The sequence below is a fragment of the Chrysemys picta genome, chromosome 21 (genome assembly GCF_011386835.1).
Source record: "Chrysemys picta bellii isolate R12L10 chromosome 21, ASM1138683v2, whole genome shotgun sequence".
NCBI classification, from domain to species: Eukaryota; Metazoa; Chordata; order Testudines; family Emydidae; genus Chrysemys; species Chrysemys picta.
Window position 1 is genome coordinate 12,642,570 of NC_088811.1, and position 21,427 is coordinate 12,663,996.

At 48.7% G+C, this 21,427-nt stretch overlaps 1 protein-coding gene across 2 annotated transcripts in view; it reads left to right on the forward strand.

Annotated features, from left to right (window-relative positions):
- PLOD1 (procollagen-lysine,2-oxoglutarate 5-dioxygenase 1) overlaps positions 1-20,468 on the forward strand; it is a 53,555-nt gene extending 33,087 nt beyond the window's left edge. For both annotated transcript variants that reach the window (XM_065575319.1, XM_008167218.4), the window contains exons 2-19: positions 3,306-3,397; positions 4,117-4,250; positions 5,178-5,341; positions 6,146-6,258; positions 7,868-7,931; positions 10,415-10,512; positions 11,301-11,402; positions 11,556-11,687; positions 12,410-12,531; positions 13,434-13,538; positions 14,548-14,673; positions 15,427-15,568; positions 16,103-16,216; positions 16,559-16,624; positions 17,180-17,284; positions 17,845-17,991; positions 18,290-18,415; positions 18,722-20,468. In XM_065575319.1, the coding sequence (XP_065431391.1) occupies positions 3,306-3,397; positions 4,117-4,250; positions 5,178-5,341; positions 6,146-6,258; positions 7,868-7,931; positions 10,415-10,512; positions 11,301-11,402; positions 11,556-11,687; positions 12,410-12,531; positions 13,434-13,538; positions 14,548-14,673; positions 15,427-15,568; positions 16,103-16,216; positions 16,559-16,624; positions 17,180-17,284; positions 17,845-17,991; positions 18,290-18,415; positions 18,722-18,877 (2,108 nt within the window). In that variant the 3' untranslated portion in view covers positions 18,878-20,468. The remainder of the gene's footprint in view (positions 1-3,305; positions 3,398-4,116; positions 4,251-5,177; positions 5,342-6,145; positions 6,259-7,867; positions 7,932-10,414; positions 10,513-11,300; positions 11,403-11,555; positions 11,688-12,409; positions 12,532-13,433; positions 13,539-14,547; positions 14,674-15,426; positions 15,569-16,102; positions 16,217-16,558; positions 16,625-17,179; positions 17,285-17,844; positions 17,992-18,289; positions 18,416-18,721) is intronic.
- Positions 20,469-21,427: the final 959 nt, after the last annotated feature.

Here is a 21,427-nt window from a genome sequence, read left to right on the forward strand (position 1 = left end):
GAGGCTGTCCTGGTGCGCTGCACGCTGTCACATGACTGGAGACTTGCCGGCTTTAGCGTAGTCCCTGGGGGACTGCATACTTTCCTACGCTGTTTACATCTTCTGACTCCACAGAACATACAAAGCAGGAGTGTAATTAGGGCCCTAACTATGCTGGCTAAATAACTGAGTTTAAAAACATCATTCAAATTCCTCTATAGCTTTGTCCTTCGGTCTGGTCATCCATCTGGCTCATGCTCAACACTGTGGTACCTAAATGGCTAACAAATAGCCCAGAAGGGCACTGTGGAGCTCGAAAGCTTGTATCTTTCACCAATGGAAGATGGTTCAATGAAAGATATTATCTCACTCAGCTTCTCTCTAACAAAATATACTTAAATCCAACTTGATGGTCTCTTATTGACCTGTAATCTCTCTTCATATTGTTCTGGTGGGAATAAAGGATCTCATGGACTTCTGGTTAAAACCCCTTCTCTCCTTCAGCTAGGAATCCCAAACTTACCTCTACCCTCGCTCCCCCTGCCCCAGATCTCTCTCTGCAACTGTACTATAGTTTCATCCATATCCCAAGGACTCCGACAGATAATTGTTATGGGTTAGTATCAGCCCTTCACCATTTTCATAAGAACATAAGAACGATCATACTGGGTCAGACCAAAGGTCCATTTAGCCCAGTATCCGGTCTTCTGACAGTGGCCAATGTCAGGTGCCCCAGAGGGAATGAACAGAACAGGGAATCATCAAGTGATCCATCCCATCGCCCATTCCCAGCTTCTGGCAAACAGAGGTTAGGGACACCGTCCCTGGCCATCCCGGCTAAAGCCATTTTATGCTCAGTGGTCTACCAGATCCATCCAGAGATCCTGCTTTTCTCATGCATCCAGAGGCATCAGGCTCTGTGTGCCCAGGAAATCGATCCAGATGCATTGGGAATGCACATCAGGTACATCCATTAGGAAATTCACTCCTCCAGTGTCACTGGATAAGCCTGCTAGATCCAAGAAAATGCTCCTCCAGTGGAATCAGTTATTCTTGGAATTTTCCAATGTCCCATTCAAATGGCATGGGATCCTGTTTAAACACTGCTGCCAGGACCCATGCACATTCCTAGCCAGGTGAAAGTGTTAACATGAAGACTTGCCAAAAAGTAGAGCATTCAGTTACATCAAAGAAATCCTGGGTCCAATCCTAAAAGTTTTACTCCATTTTTACTTAGACAAAGCTCTTATCGAAGTCAATGGGAGTTTTGCCGGCATACGGATGTGCAAAAACTGAAAAAGTACTTCAGAATTTGGCCTCATATTTTAAGAAACTGGAAACCAAAAAAATCAAGAGCAGTAGGGAGAGAATGTTGGATGGAGACTGTGACAGAATAAATCCACATTATATATAGTAGACATCTGGAATACAGATCCGGAACACAATAGAAAATCAGAGGCGCTTCCAAGAGAAAAATAACAGCTACCTGGCCAAATGCTGCAGTTCCTTACGTCGGTGTAAATGCTGACTGGAGAGAGAGAGCAATGCTGCAGGGAAGCACTTAAACTAAGTGGATGATTTTCAAGTACACACTTTCATTGATAAGAACAGGAGTACTTGTGGCACCTTAGAGACTAACAAATTTATTAGAGCATAAGCTTTCGTGGACTACAGCCCACTTCTTCGGATGCATATAGAATGGAACATATATTGAGGAGATATATATACACACATACAGAGAGCATGAACAGGTGGGAGTTGTCTTACCAACTCTGAGAGGCCAATTAATTAAGAGAAAAAAAACTTTTGAAGTGATAATCAAGCTAGCCCAGTACAGACAGTTTGATAAGAAGTGTGAGAATACTTACAAGGGGAGATAGATTCAATGTTTGTATCACTTCAAAAGTTTTTTTTTCTCTTAATTAATTGGCCTCTCAGAGTTGGTAAGACAACTCCCACCTGTTTATGCTCTCTGTATGTGTGTATATATATCTCCTCAATATATGTTCCATTCTATATGCATCCGAAGAAGTGGGCTGTAGTCCACGAAAGCTTATGCTCTAATAAATTTGTTAGTCTCTAAGGTGCCACAAGTACTCCTGTTCTTTTTGCGGATACAGACTAACACGGCTGCTACTCTGAAAACTTTCATTGATGGCAGTGTTATTTTTTTATCTTCATGTTTAATTTTCTTTAAACTCCGTCTGAGGAAAGTGAGGCTTTGACGTTACTAGAGAAACCCTCAGTAAGTTGTGTTCTCTGTGTACGTCTCACAAGCTGTGCAATGAAATGATAGTTTTGTATCACACTTCATGTGCAGGGCCAGCTTCTGACCTCGGTTGTACCAATGTAATGACACTGGTTTCATTCGTTTTAGCATAGGGCTCCTTAGCCAGGCTCTGTCTCTGACTGGCCCCACTCAGGGGCTACGCTGGCTGGCTGGTCCAGTGGAGCAGTGCTGTGGGTGGGCATCTTGCGTTGTCGTGGTGCACCTCCAGAATGGCTTTCCACCATTGCCGGCCTGCAGCCCGGCTTCCACCAGTGGACTCCAGGCTGTGAATCAAATCCTGACCGTTTTTTAGGAGCCATCTTTTCCCAGGGACAGAAGCACACCACCCACATTGAGATCAGTAGAGTAGGGCATGCAGAATTTGGTCCAAACTTAGGAGATGAGAGTCCGCAGTGGAGCATGACTTTGCTATTGCAAACATTTGACCCTGTGTTCAAGTCAGACGTTGCTTTAGTCTGTGCTTCATAGGACTGTGTTGTCGCAATGCAAAGCAGAGGCTGTACGGAGGCAGTCAGACTGGGTGGTTAGTGAAGAAGACATCAAGACTCTGTCAGTTTCTATTCCTGCGTCTGTGGCTGGCTTGCCATGTGGCCTTGGGAAAGTCACTTAACCTCTTGGGGGTACGTCTACACGGCAGCTTGGACCAAGCCAGGTCGACAGGCTCACGCTAGTGGGACTTGAGGTAGCCTGCTAAAACAAGCAGTGTGGACGTAGCCGCTTGGGCTCTCAAGCCTAGGGGGTCAGAGCCCGAGTCTCAGCATCCACACTGCTATTTTTTTAGCTCGAGACCGGCTAGAGCGAGTCTGTCTACCTGGGCGAGAGGCTCGCTCCCAGCTGCAGTGTGGACGTCCCCTCTGTGCCTCAACTTTCCCCACACTACCTACCTTCATGAAGTCAGTTGGGGCCTTCAGGCTGTCAGTCCCCACCTTGACCCTGTTTCTAATAGCAAAGCTTCTGTTTGAAGGGGGATTGTTAAACTGTGAAACAGATAAGGGCCGAACGTCTCTCTTTACCTTGTGCTTTCTCCTGCCGACAGAAAACCTGCTGGTTCTTACTGTGGCCACCCAGGAGACGGAGGGATTCAAACGCTTCAAAAGATCAGCCCAGTTCTTCAACTACAAAGTCCAGGTGAAGCCCTGCAGCCTCTGGTGCACAGTGAAAGGGGAACTCTGAGATGGTTCTCCTGAGAGGGAGGGGGCCGGGGGCATGTCCTCTCAGGGATCATAGACAACTCACCCAGGGAGGGCATTCCCGGGGACAGCTCTGGCTGACAGAGGCTGGGACGGTGAGCTGCTGTACACCAGGCTTCCCTTCCTCATTCCCATAGGTGGGCTGAGGGGAGATCCTCGGGAGCTGCTCCAAAGGGACCCGCCCCAACACAACGTTTCCATCAGAAAGCTTTCATGGTGGTGTAGCATCCCGCCGCAGTGACTCAAAAACCGCTACGGCGAGCCAGCCCCTGTCCCTGAGCATTCCCTACAGAGAGACCCCCGTGAAAGCTCGTCGCCGCCAGCTCTCCCGCGCCATTTCTCCTGGTGACGCTCAGTGGCAGAGGATGGCACAGCAGTAGCTGCGTGTCCACCAGAGCAAGTGTCCTTACACCCTTGCCCACAGTGAGTTGCACTGGGAAAGGTCAGGACGGGTGTAACTGAGTTGCTCCTCAGCCAGCGCCCCTGCACCATTGCTCCTTGCCAAAAGTCTAACCGGAGGCCAGCAGTGAAGTAGCTGTGAGTTTCTCTGGCAGCTGGTCCTCCTACCCCATTTCTTACAGTGACTCATGCTGGGGAAATAAGCTGTTGCCTGTGTAGCGTGAACCCTTTGTTAAAAGATACCCTGTCCCCCTTTAGGTGCTGGGGCTGGATGAGGAGTGGCGTGGTGAGGACAAGGCGGCAGCAGGAGGTGGGCAGAAGGTCCGTCTCTTGAAGTCAGCTTTGAAGGAGTATGCGGATAAGGAGGACTTGATCATCCTCGTCACAGAAAGGTAAATGGGGCCGAAGGGATTTGCCATGAGTTGAGCCGAGAGGCAGGTTCTTAACCGGGGGTGATTAACGCTGAAGGAGGTTGGTTGGGGAAGATGAATTCCTGCCTGCTGGGATTCCCTGCACCAGGCTGACTGCAAATGTTAAATGCATCAGTGCCAGCTGGGAAGCTCTGACTGCAGTGGACCAAATCCAACTCTTGTGTAAGGATGATAGAGTTACCCCTGCTTACGTCAGACTGAATTTGGCCTCCAAGGGATCAGTGAGCTAGTCTGCCATTCTGGCCTGGCCTTTCCCAGTGGAATTGTCTGCTTGGCGAGGAGAGGCAGAGAGCCAGGCCAGCAGCAGCTTGGGGGCTAGGAACTAGTCTGCGGTGAAGAGAAATAAAAGAGTGGGCTGACAGATGCCAGAGTTGGCGTCCCAGCACCCACAATGGACAGGTCTGGGATACCAGCGTCTGCCCCAGGCTCCGAGGATGTGGAGGGAAAGCTCTGTAGAGGCAAATCCCCTGGGTGTTACGGGATGTAAGGAACAATCCACCTGCAAGCTCAGCATGTTATTCACCCACAGGAGGTTAGTTTGGAACTAGTACCATATCCCGCTCGACGAGTATTCACAGAACCATAGAAAAATAGGACGGGAAGGGACCTTGAGAAGTCATCGAGGCCAGCCCCCTGCACTGAGGCAGGGCGAAGTAAACCTAGACCATCCCTGACCGGGGTTTATCCAACGTGGTCTTAAAACCTCCGGTGTTGGGATTCCATCGGGCTATTATTGGACCATACTGATGCCTGTAATGACTGCAGGGATTGTAATGCCGTAGCGCAGGGTTAAAAGAAACGGATTCCTAGAGAATCTTCTGTTTCTCACACTCTTTTCTTCCTGACCTGTTCTGTTCTCTTTTCTGCCGTGCTCTGCTGCTCCTGTAGCTATGATGTGCTTTTTGCATCGGGCCCTGCAGAACTGCTGAAGAAGTTCAAACAGGCCAAGAGCAAGGTGGTTTTCTCAGCAGAGACCTTTATCTACCCTGACCGGAGGCTGGAAGCCAAGTACCCTCCGGTGCAAGATGGCAAGCGTTTCCTGGGTTCTGGAGGTAAGAGACAGGTCAGCGTCTCCCAGCTTTGTGTTTCCGGGAGACAGGGCTCTTGGAGAAGATGGAGCGGTGGGGGCGGCAGAAAAGTACTGTGCAATTAGAGGGGAATTGACACCGTGTGTGTACACATGCATAGCACATAAGCTAGGCACTTGCAAATATGTCTCCCGCCACTGACTGCAGCCCATTTAGAGGATAAGGAGTATCCTCAAGATCCTAACAGAACAAGGTGTAATGGTCTCAAGTTGCAGTGGGGGAGGTTTAGTTTGGACATTAGGAAAACCTTTTTCACTAGGAGGGTGGTGAAGCACTGGAACGGGTTCCCTAGGGAGGTGGTGGAATCTCCTTCCTTTGAGGTTTTTAAGGTCAGGCTTGACAAAGCCCTGGCTGGGATGATTTAGTTGGGGATTGGCCCTGCTTTGAGCAGGGAGTTGGACTAGATGACCTCCTGAGGTCCTTTCCAACCCTGATATTCTATGATAAGAACCTGCAATTTACTCTTAGCTAGGGGGATACTCCTTTAGCTCAGGTTACAGCAGCCTGTGCTTTGGGTGTTGAAGATTAAGGGTTCTATCCCCACTGATGACCCATGGCAGGGGAGAGTGAGTATGCACGCAGGCTTTTGCAGAGAGATTGAAACTGTGTATCTGTGCTGTGTTGCAGGGGGGCACTGAGACAGTGTATATGTCCCCTTGGAGAAGGGACTGAGACATTGTCCACATGTCTGAGTCCCTGAGAATGTTCCCTTCCAGGCTGGCTGGATTGAGAGGCTGACTCTCTTCCCCCTTTGCCTTGTTCCCGCAGGTTTCATAGGTTACGCTCCTAACCTAAACAAGCTTGTGGAGGATTGGAAAGGCCTTGACAATGATAGCGACCAGCTCTTTTACACCAATATCTTCTTGGATCCGGAAAAAAGGGTACGTGTGAGTAGGCGATGCAGTTTAGGAGGGATTGGGTGCCGCATCTGGCCAGTAGCCAGAACCCTTTTCTGGGGCATGCAGTGTGTTTTTCATTTCCAGACTTACTGGTGTGGCATCCCCCAGCCCCCGTGCGGCGTCCCAGCTGGCCGTAAAAGAGGTTGACCACTTAGGAGCCTATCATCCCAGCAGTATTTTCCTGTTTTTTCCCCTTCTTCTTAGGATGTCTCCCTAGGTTTCTCTTTCTTGCCCCAATAAGGATTACACTGGCACTGGCACTGGCACATGTAAATGTTCACTTATGTGTACAGTGACCCATTTTGTTTGATCAGATTTGACCCAGATGGCAGGAGTTTTTAAAACAAGGTTTCATGTCACTTAATACCAATGGCAATGGCGTCATCACATTCACATTATCTTTGAACAAGGAAACATTCTCCTAGAGTGTTTGTGACCCAAATATTTGCAAACAAAATATTCCTATGCAAGAGCATAGGAACCAGGAAGTGAAACTTGTGACGATAAAGAAAAGCGAAAGCGAAGTCCGCTATTTGCAAAAAGCCAGGAGAAGCCAGTAAAGTTGCACGTACTTATCCCCAGGTCTGAATCCGGCCCATAACTTTTACCATAATTGTTTCTCTTTAATGATCTCAGCTAAAGTCCTGGCGCAAAGCCAGACCAGAGTTGAATAGTTCTATTGACAGGGCTTTCAAAATCCAGATACTGTTACATCCATTCTCCCCCCTCTGAGAGTTATTCTAATGTATCTTAGGTGATGCTTGGAGGGGCAGTGAATTGTTAAGTCAGACCTAGGTTTGAGTGGGATTCTGATGAAATCCAATGTACCATGGTTTTGAAGCCGCCTGGTATAAATACAACATCTGCCACCCAGTCTTAAACCATTGCTAAGTTGTGGTTTAACACTGCTAACATGAGCAGCACTTGAGACAAGCACAACCCTGTCACTGGAAGATAGATAGAAGCCGGAGACTGACCACAAAAGAAATGTTTGCCAAACCTGAGCTCCTGGCTGTGGTTCATGACACGTGGTTCATATGCTGTTGTACAGGCAGGCCGGCATATTTCCATCCGTGTGCTGTTATTTGTCGTCTTTTCATGCCCTGGGAAGCTATAAGCAGTTAACAATCAACAATAGCCCAGGGTGGGAAGCATGAAGAAACGTAGGCAAGGAGAGTTGTTATTTTCATAGGAGATCTGAAAAGAGACGGAGCATCTGCTGCAGGTGGAGGAGGCTAGTCTAGAGCTCAGAAGATAGAGCGGAGCAGGTTCTTGCATTGGCAGTGGTGAGACTGGGTGAAGGGGCAGAGATGAAACCTGTGGTGATGAGTGGAGGGACCAGGGAGCAGGTTCAGGGCTCCCAGGGGGTTGAAGTTAATGGTGTTAAACTGATTTACAGCAGCTAAGGACCTGGGCCTAGATCCGTGAGGGAGGTTGAAGCATGGAGAGTTTGAGAAATAAGGGAGGCTGGTTTCATAGTGTTTTCTGCAATGAATAGAGGGGCAGTGGGAGGGCTGGCATGACCCATCTGTTTGCAGAGCGTATGCCTCGGTGTGTTCTAAATGAGGTTCTTTATTTCATTCTTTTAAAGGAAAATATCAACATCACTTTGGATCAGAGATGCCGGATCTTCCAGAACCTGAATGGAGCATTAGGTGAGATGGAGGGGACGGGGAGAGAGAGCTTATTCCTCCTTGGAGAGTGCAGAGCAGCTAGAAACAGTCCCACTGAGGCTGAAGTGGTTGAAGTCCAGAATCCATCCCCAGAGCAGGTTTCTGTTTAAAAACCTCTGCCCAGACTCCTGGAATTGATTTGCAATCCCCAGCCTGGTTCTCACTGCAATGCCAGCTCCACAGTTAGGCCTGCAGGTCGGGTTTTCTGTACCACACCTCCTCTCCACTTTGATCCCCACACATGTCAAAGTACACTAGCTTTGGGGAGTGAAACTGGTAGGGAGCTAGCAACACACAGCCCAGGGCAAGGGCCACCTGCCTGCCTTCTTGGTTCAGTACATTGGATTGAATGGCCTGAAAGGTGGGGAGCTGATGAGATGCATTCAGGGGCCGTGTGCGAGCACTCACTCACCTGTACCGTGCTTTTGGCCAGTCGGTTATTCCACCCTTGGAAAGTTTTATCCACTTGTTCTCCCGGAGCGGAGAAATATAGGTATTTATTTTAGTTTATCTCTTCTCCCCTTCCCCTTATTTTAATTAGCTAGGCAGTTATCATTGGGGGGGACTTTGGGGTCCCATTCTTATCTTGGTAAGGGTGGGAGTCAGACAGTAGCTGGCCCTGTGGAGGGGTCAGGAGCCCAGCCTATCTCTGATGGCTGAGTGAGGCAGCTCAGGTTCACCTGGGACTAGGTCACTCATTGAGTTACTGAGAGGCAATCAATTAGACAGGGAAGCACCTCAGTGAGATAAAAGGTCGCTGCTCCCAGCAGGACAGGGCTGGATGAACAGGGCCCTGAGGGAGGGGAAGAGTTCCCAGACTGCAGGAAGAGAAAATGTCTACATAGAAGGCTTCCTGGGGGGAACCTGGTGAGAGGGGCTCACCAGCAAAGGAAACCCGGGGAGAATGCGCCTGAGTGAGAGAGTGGCCAGAAGGAAGGGCCTGTGAATGCTAAGTCTCAGAGAAGCCTGGCTCCCATGAAAGATTCCACCAGGCAACAGCAGGAACCCTAGATGAGAGGAATTATATGATGTCGTGAGGAAGAGGTTTTGTGGTTTGGCCTCTGTGGGGAGACCTTGACCCAGGAAAAGGGACCCTTCTGCTGCTAGAGACAGGAGGCCCCTGACTCCAGAAGAGGGTTCCAGGTCACGAAGGCCTCACCAGTAAGGGGCCTTGGACATCACGAGAGTTGACAGACTAAGGTTGACTCAGGCCCTCCTTCCTCCCACTAGAGACCCTCAGGGGGAGGCATTTTTGTGTGATGTTCCGCCTTTGGGGTTGAACAAGCTAGACCCCTGAAGAGGCACTATTCAAGATACAAGCGTCAGTGAACTTATTAAAACCCTCATTTGGGGAAAGTGAGGCAGAGACGCGATGGCGACACTGCACTGGGCCACCAGGGGGCGGTGTAGGAGTGAGGGTCCTTGTTACTGTGGGTGATTGGACTTTGTGCCTGAACTTTAGCCCTTTTTGATAGCTGAGTTACACAGACCCCTTGGCTAGTCACTCTGCAGTCACTGTATAATGCCATCTGGGGATGTGCCAGACAGACAGACAGACATAGAGGAGCACAGAATTCAGAGGTGGAAAAGCTGCTTTTGTCTGGATTCTCCCCACCCCCTTGCTGGTGCAGAATTGTTCCTCACCACATATTCTTTGCCTAGTCTTGATTTAAAGGATGCAATCAGTGAGGCTTTACCAGTTCCCCATGGGAGACTGCCCTACAGCTTAATACAGGGGTGGGCAAACTTTTTGGCCCAAGGGCCACATTGGGGAATAGAAATAGTACGGCGGGTCATGAATGCTCACAAAATTGGGGCAGGGGTGCAGGAAGGGGTGCAGGTTCCAGCTGGGGGTGTGAGCTCTGGGGTGGGGCTGAGAGGTTTGGGATGCAGGAGGGTGCGCCGTGCTGGGATCGAGGGGTTTGGAGAGCGGGAGGGAGATCAGGACTGGGGCAGGGGGTTGGAGCATGGGGAGAGGCTCAGGGGTGCAGGCTCCGAGTGGCGCTTACCTCAAGCGGCTCCCGGAAGCAGTGGCATGTCCCTTCTCCGGCTCCTAGGCGTGGAGCGGCCCCTGACCCTCGGAGCGGAGCCATGGCAGCTTCCGGGAGCTGTGTGGTGCGGCCCCCGTCCCAGCTCCCCAGCGGGAACTCGCGGGTTAGCTTAAAACGGCTCACGGGCCGTAGTTTGCCCACCCCTGGCTTAATAGATTTCACTCTTCAAAGCCTTCCCTGATCCTGTCCTTTCTCAAGTTCCATCTCATCACTCCTAATTCTACCCCTTTGGGCCACCCTAAACAATTCCTCTCCCTCCGTGGATTGTCTGTGCCCCACAAATATGATAGATGGTTATCCAGCCCCACTCTCCCGGCTTCCCAGGGATTGCTTGTGTGGGATGGCTAGGGCATTGTGTGGCCAAATTGCTCCTAAAGCCTCCTGCAGATAACATTGCTGTGATGTGATTTCTAGATGAGGTGGTTCTGAAGTTTGAAAATGCACGCGTGAGAGCAAGAAACGTAGAGTACGACACCCTCCCAGTCCTGATCCACGGCAATGGACCCACCAAGGTAAGCAGGAGCCTTGAAAGAAAAGGTTGGGTATGAAACCAAGGCAAATAACCTCTTTAGGCTTGAGGTGGTGAAGCACTTGCCCAGGGAATGCTGGGAAATCAGGCATCCATCCCTCACGCACTGACTTCTTCCCGCATAAATTCACAGATGGGGGGATTGAATGGCCCCCTGCTATGACAGCAAGATGCAGAGCTCTTTACTTCTTGGTCACTGGGTCAAATCAAGACCAAGATCAGCAGTGACTGAAAGCGTCCCCACTTGAGGAATGACTGGCCAGCGTGTGTAACCCACACACCTTCTGGGTGTGGTGTTCTGTCCTACCTAGTGGCACCGAGACCACTTAGAGAGAGAGAGATTAATGACTTTGCTGTATAGCCTTAGCTAACAGCCAATTGGCTTTTAGCTCATGTCGTAGAGGCTTATGCACTAAGCTTCAAAGATCCCAGGTTCGATCCCGATGACTGTGGTCTGTCGGGTTACATGTGCAATGAGCTGGTGGACAGGTATTCACATCACAATAATTGCCACCCTTGGTCCCCTTCTTGCCAGTCTCTGCACCTAGACGCCAAGGACTGACCGGGCCATGGAGACTGAAAAGTGCTCTCACCCCTTCGCATTATCCCAGCACATCAGTATCCTCCACCGTAGGAAATTAGAGCCGCAGATTTGCATCCTATTCCATTCCCCTTCTCCCAGGGAGAGAAGGAAGATGAGGCTGGTGATGGAACCTGATTAAGATTTTCTCCTGCCTTGTAATTAAGCACTTGGGGGATTTCTCTTTGCAGCTGCAGCTGAACTACCTGGGAAACTATATTCCTCGGGCCTGGACATTCGAGACAGGCTGCACTGTGTGTGATGAAGGCCTGAGAAGTCTCACAGGGTTCAAGGTAAGGGTTGATGCATATTTAGAGTGGCAGAGGCCTAATGCTAACCAGAGAATACATTGTGTTTTTGGGTTACCTTGGAGATGGTGAGGGGGTAGCCAGGTTTCTGGAGCTGCAGAGCAGCCCTCATGCTTCTCACCCTCTTGTCGAATGCAGGATGATGTGTTGCCGTTGGTTCTGATTGGAATTTTCATCGAGCAGCCCACTCCATTTCTCTCCCAGTTCTTCCTGAGGCTTCAGAACCTCCAGTACCCAAAGAACCGCACTCAGCTCTTCATCCACAACCATGTAAGGAACATCTGCCTTGGATTATCTTATGCAGTGTTTTTGTAGCCGTGTTCGTTCCACGATGCTAGAGAGACAAGGTGGATGAGGTCATATCTTTTATTGGGCCAACAATAACAGATACTACCGCACCAACCTTGTCCCTTTGTTTTGCCATGTGAGGGATGGCTTGCCTCCTAGAATCATAGAATATCAGGGTTGGAAGGGACCTCAGGAGGTCATCTAGTCCAACCCCCTGCTCAAAGCAGGCCCAATCCCCAACTAAATCATGCCAGCTGGGGCTTTGTCAAGCCTGACCTTAAAAACCTCTAAGGAAGGAGATTCCACCCCTCCCGCTCAGGTAACCCATTCCAGTGCTTCACCACCCTCCTAGTGAAAAAGTTTTTCCTAATATCCAACCTAAACCTCTCCCACTGCAACTTGAGACCATTACTCCTTGTTCTGTCATATCCTCCCATATCCCAGAAGTCTTTGCAACTTCCCCAGACTGCCAGGACCTGGAAGACAGGTACAAACTCATGTTTTGTTTTCCTAGAAGCCTGTGCATCAATTACCTCCAGCCACGAAGACATGGAGGTGAGGGTACATGCAGCTCACGTGCTCTGGTGTCGCCAGAGCTTTGAGAGCTGGGCGGCCAGCAAGCCTAGCTTTAGCTGAGGCCAGACAGCCTGTGTTAAGCTCGTGTAACCTACTCTTCGCTCTGTGTCATTTCCCTCTGTGTGCAGGAGCAACATCACCTGTCTCGGGTGGACACGTTTGTGAAGGAGCATGGCAAAGAATATCACGCGGTCAAAGTGATTGGGCCGGAAGATCACGTGGAGAATGCTGATGCTCGGAACATGGGCGTGTAAGTGAAAAGGCCGGTGCGAAAAGCCAGACGATAGGGATACTGGAGTCCACCCCACCCTCTGTCTGGGCTCAGTAGCACGAGGGAGAGGCTTCTTGCATCCAAGATAACAGGCCTCTGTGGGCAGAGCAGCAGAAGCTTCCTCCATAGATGTCTGCCTTGGAGCTTTGCAGGACCAATGGCTGGTGCAGCCGTGGTATATTGTGTAACACCCCAAACCATTCCCCCGTTCCTTTCCTTTCCTTCCATATGCCCTCATGCATTCCCATTAGATGCAATGTCTCTGGGGTGACAGCATTACAAACACACTTGGATGCCCTCATTGCCAAAGGGGTTCTCAAACCCTCTGCTAAGAACAACCTCTGTCCAGGTTGCAGCCACGTTCCCCATCTTCCTGCAACCTGTCCAGGGCAGGCACGAACTTAGCCCAAGCTTATTGTCTGGCCGACACGGGCTAAAGCCAGGCTAGATTCCCAGGCTAAGTGTACAGCCGTCCACTGCCTGGGGCCAAACAAACGGAAGCAGTAAGGCTCCTGCATCCAGGGGACTTTGAGTTTCTCTAGCCTCAGGTGCAGCCTGTTCCCCTTTCAGTTCAACTTCCAAAGCAATGGTTCCCCGTACCCATTCCCTCCTCGTCCACCTTCCTGATGGAGAAAACATCCTCCCCTGAGCTCAGCCCCACTCCTCCCTGCCATGAGGGGCCAGCCACCTGCTACTCCTTTACTCAGGCATGGGGTTTTAACCCTCTCTTCCCCCCAACCCTAGTCAGGGGCTCTGCACCCAGACTGTAAAGGATAAACATCCCCATCCCAGAAGAGAGGGCCCCCTTGACCGCAAAGTGAAGGTCATCTCTGCTGTCCTGTCACTGTTCTCTCTCTGACCTGTGGGCTCTCTGGCTGTAGGGATTTGTGCAGACAGAATCCTGACTGTGAATATTACTTCAGCCTGGATGCCGAAGTGGTTCTGAAGAACTCAAAGGTTCTACGGATCCTGATTGAACAGAACAAGTGAGTCTGAGCGATCCTTACTGGGCAGGTTTCAGGTCAGGAACGTAGATAGGGAGCTCCTTCTTTCCTGGGAAATGTGTAAGAGGCTGAGAAGAGAGAGCATTGCTGGGAATGAAACTTAAGGGTTTTCTCCAGTAGAGATGGACCCAAACTGGAGCCATTTATCCAACTCCCCTCCCTGGATTATTGGATTCAGATGCAGTGGGCCCTGGATGTAAACCATCCCTAGTTTTACCCTTATCTCTTTGGAGCAGAGCCTACATTGTTGGGAACAGAGAGGTCAGAATCAGCACCATTTTTTTTCCAAACCAGAAGTGGGTCCAAGCCACAGGGTTGAGGTCTGGATTTGGATTTACGTTTCAAACATCCCAGGCGGTACATTCAGATGCAGGTTTTGCTTCAGCCCATTATAAGGGGAGGGATTCACTGGAAAATCTGGATCTATATCCAGGTTCAGAGTCCAAGTTCTTTCTTCCCCATCCCTAAAGATCATGAGTGTTGGATCCAAGAAGCCAGATCCTTGACTGGTGTAAATTGATTTCAGTGATGCTACACCGACTTTCAACAGCTGAGCAACTGAGGGAGTTTTTCAGGCCCATCAAAAACCTCCAAACATTGGGGCTTCATAGAGAACAGAACCTGTTCCTGGTTATGTCTGTATCTGACTCAGAGATTTAGCTGGGGCTTCAGTCTAAGGGAGCTGGATACACATCAGAGAAACCTAAGTCGTGTTACTGAAATGATTCTTGCTCCTCAAGAAGAAAGATTTCCAGCTCTGTCTCCAGCTGCTAGAACTCCTTAGATCCCATTCAGAGGGGACTGACTGCTGAATGTGTTTAGATATAAGCTTAGGGCCCCAGTTTGCCCTTACTTACACAGGTGTCAAGAGGGGATAGCATCTGTGTCAGCAAAGGCAAAACGGGACCCGGAGACTCTCGTTGGGATCTTCCCCCTTTCCTCCCCTGGCAGCATCCTGCCCTCCAATCGTCTCTCCCTCTTGTGCCTGCAGGCCGGTAATTGCCCCATTGGTGAGCCGTCTCGGAAAGCTGTGGTCGAATTTCTGGGGTGCGCTGAGTCCTGATGGGTACTATGCCCGTTCGGAGGATTACGTGGATATTGTTCAAGGGCGGAGGGTGTGAGTATTGCGAGGGACTTTTGCCAGTCAGAATCCCCTAAATACAAGGCTTGCTGAATAGACAGTGGCTAGAGAGCATGTACCCCCGAAATCAGTCTAAAGCCAATTGGGATCCTGGGGCAAGAGTAGCAGACCATCACCGTGGTTAAAGAAGGAAGGGAAGTCTCTCCTTCCAGGCAGGAGCTGTTTTACGTATCTGTCCTCTACATACCATATGCAATAGCGGGAGTAAGGTCTGGTGACCAGAGTAGGGAACTTGGAGTCAGGAGCCCTGGGATTTGTTCCCAGCCCTGTTGCTAATTCACTGGATGGCCAAATCGCTTAATCTCTCCTGGTGCCTTGTTTTCTCCATCTGCTAAGGATAGAGAATGTGATGCTGAACTGTCCCACAGTGGGTGGGGAGGAGGGGTTGTCATTCTTCTTTAAATAGTGTTTGTAAAGGGCTGTGTGCTGCTTGGATGGAACGTGCTGTAGATGTCCAAAGGCTGATTACTGGAATGGCTTGCATTCCTGATTTGCTCCTCTTTGGGTTTGTGTAGGTCCTTGTGTTTAGTTGCTATGGGGTTTTGAGTCTGACCCTTTAAACTTTGTGACAAACCAAATTCCAAAGAACAGCAATGCTTTGTTGTTGTTGTTTTTTCCCCCCTAAATACCTTCACAATTAAATCTAGCCCTTAGTCCTTTGCGGCCTGATCCTGTAAACTCTGTCCTGTTACTACTTGGTGTCTAAATCTCCCTCTCCCCATTTTGCAGTGGGATTTGGAATGTTCCCTACATTTCCAGCATCTATGTCATAAAAGGCAGCACCCTGAGATCCCAGCTCAACCAGGGAGACCTCTTCCACAGCGGCAAACTAGATGCAGACATGGCTTTCTGCCATAATGTCCGGGATCAGGTCAGTAGAGGGAGCTGGCTGCAGGGAGCAAGGGTGGAGATGAATCAACTCTGCAGGCAGGTTTCCGGGCACCATTACAACAGTACATACCTAGGTGGAAAGAAATGAACTGGCGTCAACTAAGCCTACATGCCTTTCCCGAGGCACATGCAGTCGGGGGAACCTCTTCCTGTGGTCTGAGAAACACGGACTAAATTCAGTTATACTCTAGGATCCACTCGTGCAGCTCCGGAGGCTACATGCATATAGCCACAGGCCGAGTGAACCTTTCTGAGCTATTTTATCCTGCTTCTGTCTATAGCTGATGAAACGTGCAGAGGTTCTGCCTCCATCACTGGCCCTCTCTAGGACTGTTTAGTCTTCTCTGCAGCCAGGGTGGGTCTGGGTTTAACAATAAAGGCTCACTGGGGAGGGGATGCCCAGTGTGAAGATTAGAGAGGGAGGTGGGTGGACAGAGGGAATGGAGTCATGGCCACTGGGAAGCAGCTCCCACTGTAGATAGTTGCAGCCTGATGGTTTCCCTCCATCCTACAGAGGGTCTTCATGTTCGTGACAAACCGGCACCAATTTGGACACATACTCTCTCTGGAGAATTATCAGACAACTCATCTCCACAACGACCTCTGGGAGATCTTCAGCAATCCTGAGGTGAGGGGCTGAGCAGGCTTGTCACTGTGGGATACGCCCCCTAGCTTCCCTGTTAGATAACGCTGCTACTAGCCGTGTCTCTAAGGGGAGGGTCCAAGCTTTGCTGTGTGACATCCCTCTGATGGGGTTCCCTAGGTGCATAACTGCAGGGCTTTGGGAAAGCATTTCACTCAGAAACTCCTCTGGGCCCTGGAGCTTCAAAGCTGAGAAAATGCTGTGAATTGCTGTTTACTGCTCCACTTCCCCTTTCTGTGACGAGAGAGAGAGGGTGATGCCCGGGCACCACATCCTTAGCCACGTGCCACAAAAGTGACTGCTTTGCTTGTCTTTTTCTAACCATAGGACTGGAAAGAAAAGTACATCCATGAAAACTACACACTAGCTCTGAAAGGGAGATTGGTGGAGACGGTAAGAAACGCTGCTCCTGTCTCTCAGCGGAGGAGAGAACGGCATGTCACTATCATATGATGAGGCCTTTCGCCCTCAGAAATAGGTAGCTTACAGGAGACAGTGCTGCCTAAAAGAACTTCAGATTCAGAGAGAACGTGATCTGTCATTATTTGAAAGTATTCTTTGGGACAAATCCCTCCTTCAGAGGCACCTGTCCAGGTTCCTTAATTTTACTGGGAGCAAGGCATGTGAATCTGAAGGCAGGATTCAACCTTTAACATTTTAGCTGTTTTTCCAGTGAGCCCTGTCTCCCTCCTCTTGACTTTGTCTTCCTCTTGTCCAACTAGGGACTGTTCATAAATTACATAACACATTGTTGGGTAATTTTTTTTTTTAAAAGACCCAACCACCCCCTTGTAAAACTGAAACAAACAGCCCCGTGATGCTGTCCTGCAAAATTAAGGAACTCCCCCAACCCCATGTGTGATGTAGCTTCTGGAGAGCCCCCGATGTCTGTCTGTGTTTGTCTCATTCTTCTGTTTGTCTGAATTCTCGTGTGTTCTGTCTCTCCAGCCCTGCCCCGATGTTTACTGGTTCCCTATATTCACTGACGTCGCCTGTGACGAGTTGGTGGAGGAAATGGAGCACTTTGGCCAGTGGTCCAAGGGAGATAACACGGTAAGAAAAAGTTGGAGTTTCCAAAGCGACAGCTCCCACCACTTACACAGAGTCCTTGGGCATGGCTGCAGCCTGCTACAAGCGGGAGTTTTAATCCTGTGGTTAAAGCAGGGCACTGGAGTCAGGACCCCTGAGCTTTGCTCTTGACTCACTGTGTGATCTTGGACTTAGGCCCAAATGTTCAAAAGTGGTCGCTGGGCACTCAGAAAATCAGTCTGCGACCCCCTAGGCCTCATTTTTGCAGGCCCTGAGTACCTGCAACCTCCACTGCCGTCCACTGGAGCATTGGAGTGCTCAGTACCTCTGAAGATTAGAGCCAAGGGGTTGTAAAGTTGGACAACTACGATCATCCAGAGTCAGTAGACCACTTTTGAAAACTTGGACTCCAACCTTCTCTGTGCCTTGACTTCCCTTCTATAAAATGTAGATGATCCTTCCCTGCGTTACAATCCTGAAAAGCCCTATAGATGAGCATTATGTTTGTTGGTTACCGTCAAACTGTTTTTCATACTTATCATCTAAGATATTTGTCCCCAATCAATCTTATGGTTCTATTCCAGGACAGCAGGCTACTAGGGGGTTATGAAAATGTCCCAACTATTGACATCCACATGAACCAAATTGGCTATGAGAGAGAATGGTACAGGTTCCTTCTGCACTATATTGCTCCAATCACAGAGAAATTTTACCCAGGATACTATACAAAGGTAGGCATCAAACACTTTTGGTCAATGGGATTTGAGTGCTACACATCTTTCATGATCATGGCCACGGAGAGGCAATATCATCGGGGCACTGTACCGAAGTATGTGCCATAATGGAGGAAATGACCCTGGAGTATGTTATCAAGGTGTGCACCATCCTTCTTCATAAGAACATGCCCCTTTCTCCCTTATTTAAGGGGTATGTTACTCCTATTACACCAATGTACACACCATCCCCTAGAAGTGAATGCCCCCTGGGTGCTGTGGCACTGTCTGTGTATGCCTCTCTTCTCTCCTACAGACACAGTTTGAGCTGGCCTTTGTCGTTCGTTACAAACCTGATGAGCAACCCTCCTTAATGCCTCACCATGATGCGTCCACCTTCACCATCAACATTGCCCTGAACCGGGTAGGGATAGATTACGAGGTAAGTGCTTGCAAGAAGGTCAGTCTGGAAGTCTCCCAGACCAGTCTAGGGTCTTCTCCTCTTTGCTGTACCCAGAACACCTCCCAGCTCATCCCCACCTCCATCTTGGGCACCTTGATGCCAAAGGGGACTGCAATCAGTGATTGGGTTTGAATTTCAGGATTTTCTAATGAGGGAGATCGGTGGTAGAACATTCCAGCAACCAATCACAAGGGAGTCCAGAAAATCAGGAGACTGTTGGGATAATACAGGGATCCTTTCTCTGCTGGTACTTGGCTGATGCCTGTTTCTTTTTGTTTCACGCAGGGAGGAGGCTGCCGGTTTCTGCGTTACAACTGCTCCATTCGAGCTCCTCGGAAGGGTTGGACCCTCCTGCACCCGGGTCGCCTGACCCATTATCATGAGGGCCTTCCAACCACAAAAGGGACCCGTTACATCGCAGTGTCCTTTCTCGACCCTTAGAGCCATGCTTCACGAGAAGGACCTTTTTCCCAGCATCACCCACTGCTGACTGTGAGTGGGAGTAGGGAACGCTGCTGAGTCTCCAAGGCATCCATCAAAGTTATTTGGATATTGATTTTTTTTAGTGATGGTTTGACTTCACTGTTGGAAGATCGCCTCCACTAACACTGCAGATAATAAGTCGGAGTGTAGTTCTAGAATTTGGAGAGATTCTTTGTGCCTTCAATTCCGATACTCATCCTCATCTGTGCTTGGACTTTACTTCTTCACTATCTGCGATGGCTTACCGGACTACTTTCTTGGACTGAAAATCCAGCTCTTTGGGGGCAGGACATTTCTTTCCCCTCCCCACAAGCCCCTTCTCCAAGCAGCAGCAAGACTGTTTCTATGTGCATCTTACAGAGAAATGGACTTTAGGGAATCCTTTCTGGACACTGCTCCAAACATGAGTGGGATCAGGGAGCTGGTTCCAGGATCAGGGAGTGGAGTCTTAACAGCTGTAGCATTCGATGAAACTTAGTTTCCCCAGCCTAAGGTTCATCTTAGCCATACCTCTTTGAAGTTACTTGGAAGCACATCACCTTGTTAAAAACAGCAATGATGATAACCCCCATGGATCCTATTAGCCAAACCATAGTTGGTTGATGATACTTGACTTCTGTGATTAGATTGAAGAGGTAAAAGATGTCATCCCAACCGTATCTTGCTGCAGCTGGAAGGGAATGTGTCCACCGAGAGAGAGAGAGAGTGTGTGTGTGTGTAAAAGGGACTTCTTAGAAAGGGGAGGCTGTGGAGAACTGGATGTTAGTCATGTTGCTTATTGCACTGCTGGAAGGGACTAAAATTCTACTGGGATGAGCCCATTATAAGAATCTATGTAGAAAAGAATCTTGGTTGAGGCATGTTTCTTGGGCAGTGTAGGGGAAACATGTACTGCCATCACCCATGCTGTATCTGTTCTGATTATTAAATAGAAGTCTTTAGTCCTCAGGTCTGCCAAACTAGAATATTGCTTGAGCTCTAAATTTTCAGCAAAAGTTATTTTGAACAGCCACCTTCTAAAACCAAATTCTTTGTGGGTTTCTAGAGTGACTCTGCCATCTGTTTATAACTGCCAGGTAGTGGAGCCTACTGCCTCTGATACCAGGCAGTTACAGTCAGATGGAAGGAATTGCTCCACGACTGGGGTAGATAGATGTGTGTTTTGACTTTAATTAGCAAATATAGGACAGAAGAAGGGGACACTGACCTTTTCCTTTCTGGGCCCAGGCGCATGCATGTCCACAAACACACCTACAGAGAAGAGAGAGAAATCCGTGCACCAACAATCACCTAAAAAACGCAAAACTTGCTTCTGTTTTTAATGAAAATCTGAATCAAGTTAATTGCACCAAACGAATGGCCGGTGCAGGCCAGTCATTAGTAAGATGTTGAAGAGTTGTATGTATTTATTCAACAGATTTACCCATTTATTTGATGTTTTTTCTTCTGCCCCAGGAATTGACTGGAATCAATATAGAGGTCTCATAGTATTTCACAGATGATGTACAGTTTTAAACAGCAAGTTTTACATTAAAACTTAACAAAATGATGTGTGCAATAATTTGATTCTTTAATATGTATATTTAAATTGTATGGGAGAGGCAGACTTCATATCATTAACGACAGAACACATAGCCCTGATATACTGGGGATCCACCAAGTTATCTACAGTAACTGGTAAAGCAGATGCTGAAAAACGATGTCACTCCCTACTATGGTTAAGCATGGGTCTTTACATGATCATTTGTCCTTCATCCTGATGAGGAGGAGATGAGTGGTCTTGTAGTTAAAGATCAGGACACATAGTCTGGGTTCAAGTCCGGGCTCTGCTATGGGACCTTTGATAAATCCCAGGACTAATCTCTTTGCTGTTTTACAGATGGGGGAAGTAAGGTACAATAATTATTCTCCCCTCATGTGGGTGTTTGTAATAAACGCATTCATGCTCATGAGATGTTCATGTGCTACAATGCTGGGGAGCTGTAATTCTTACCAAAACAGATACGTTTAAAAAATATTAGAATATTGTTCTGGAAAATGGTGACCCTCATAAATTATTTTCATGTTGTAAAGAAGAAAAAATACCTAATTAGTAACAGTCTTGTCCAGGGCTTGGGTTAATTTTTGTGGTACATGTTTGTCACAATGAAGTATTTCCAGACGTTCCATTTGTTTACTGTATTTTGACTGTATGCCCTATGCTTTTTTTGTGGCAGAGGATCTCAGTTAAATAGTTCAAGAATGGCCCCCTAATGTTACTCTTTTGAAGCGCAAAGGTCTTTAAAAGAATCCAGAAGGAAACAAAAGAAATTGATCTCTCAATAGAACTACCTAAGAGAGTGCTGGTGTAAGAGGGTTATTATGACCCCTTCCCAAAGACTGGGGGGGATTAGCTTTGGGCTATGGAGGCTTTCAACAATTAGGTTACTGGTTTGAGTCCAGCCTAGGTTAGTGGAGGCTCCGACATTTTGTTTAATGCAGGGGCGGCGTTAGGGTGTTCAGTTTTGT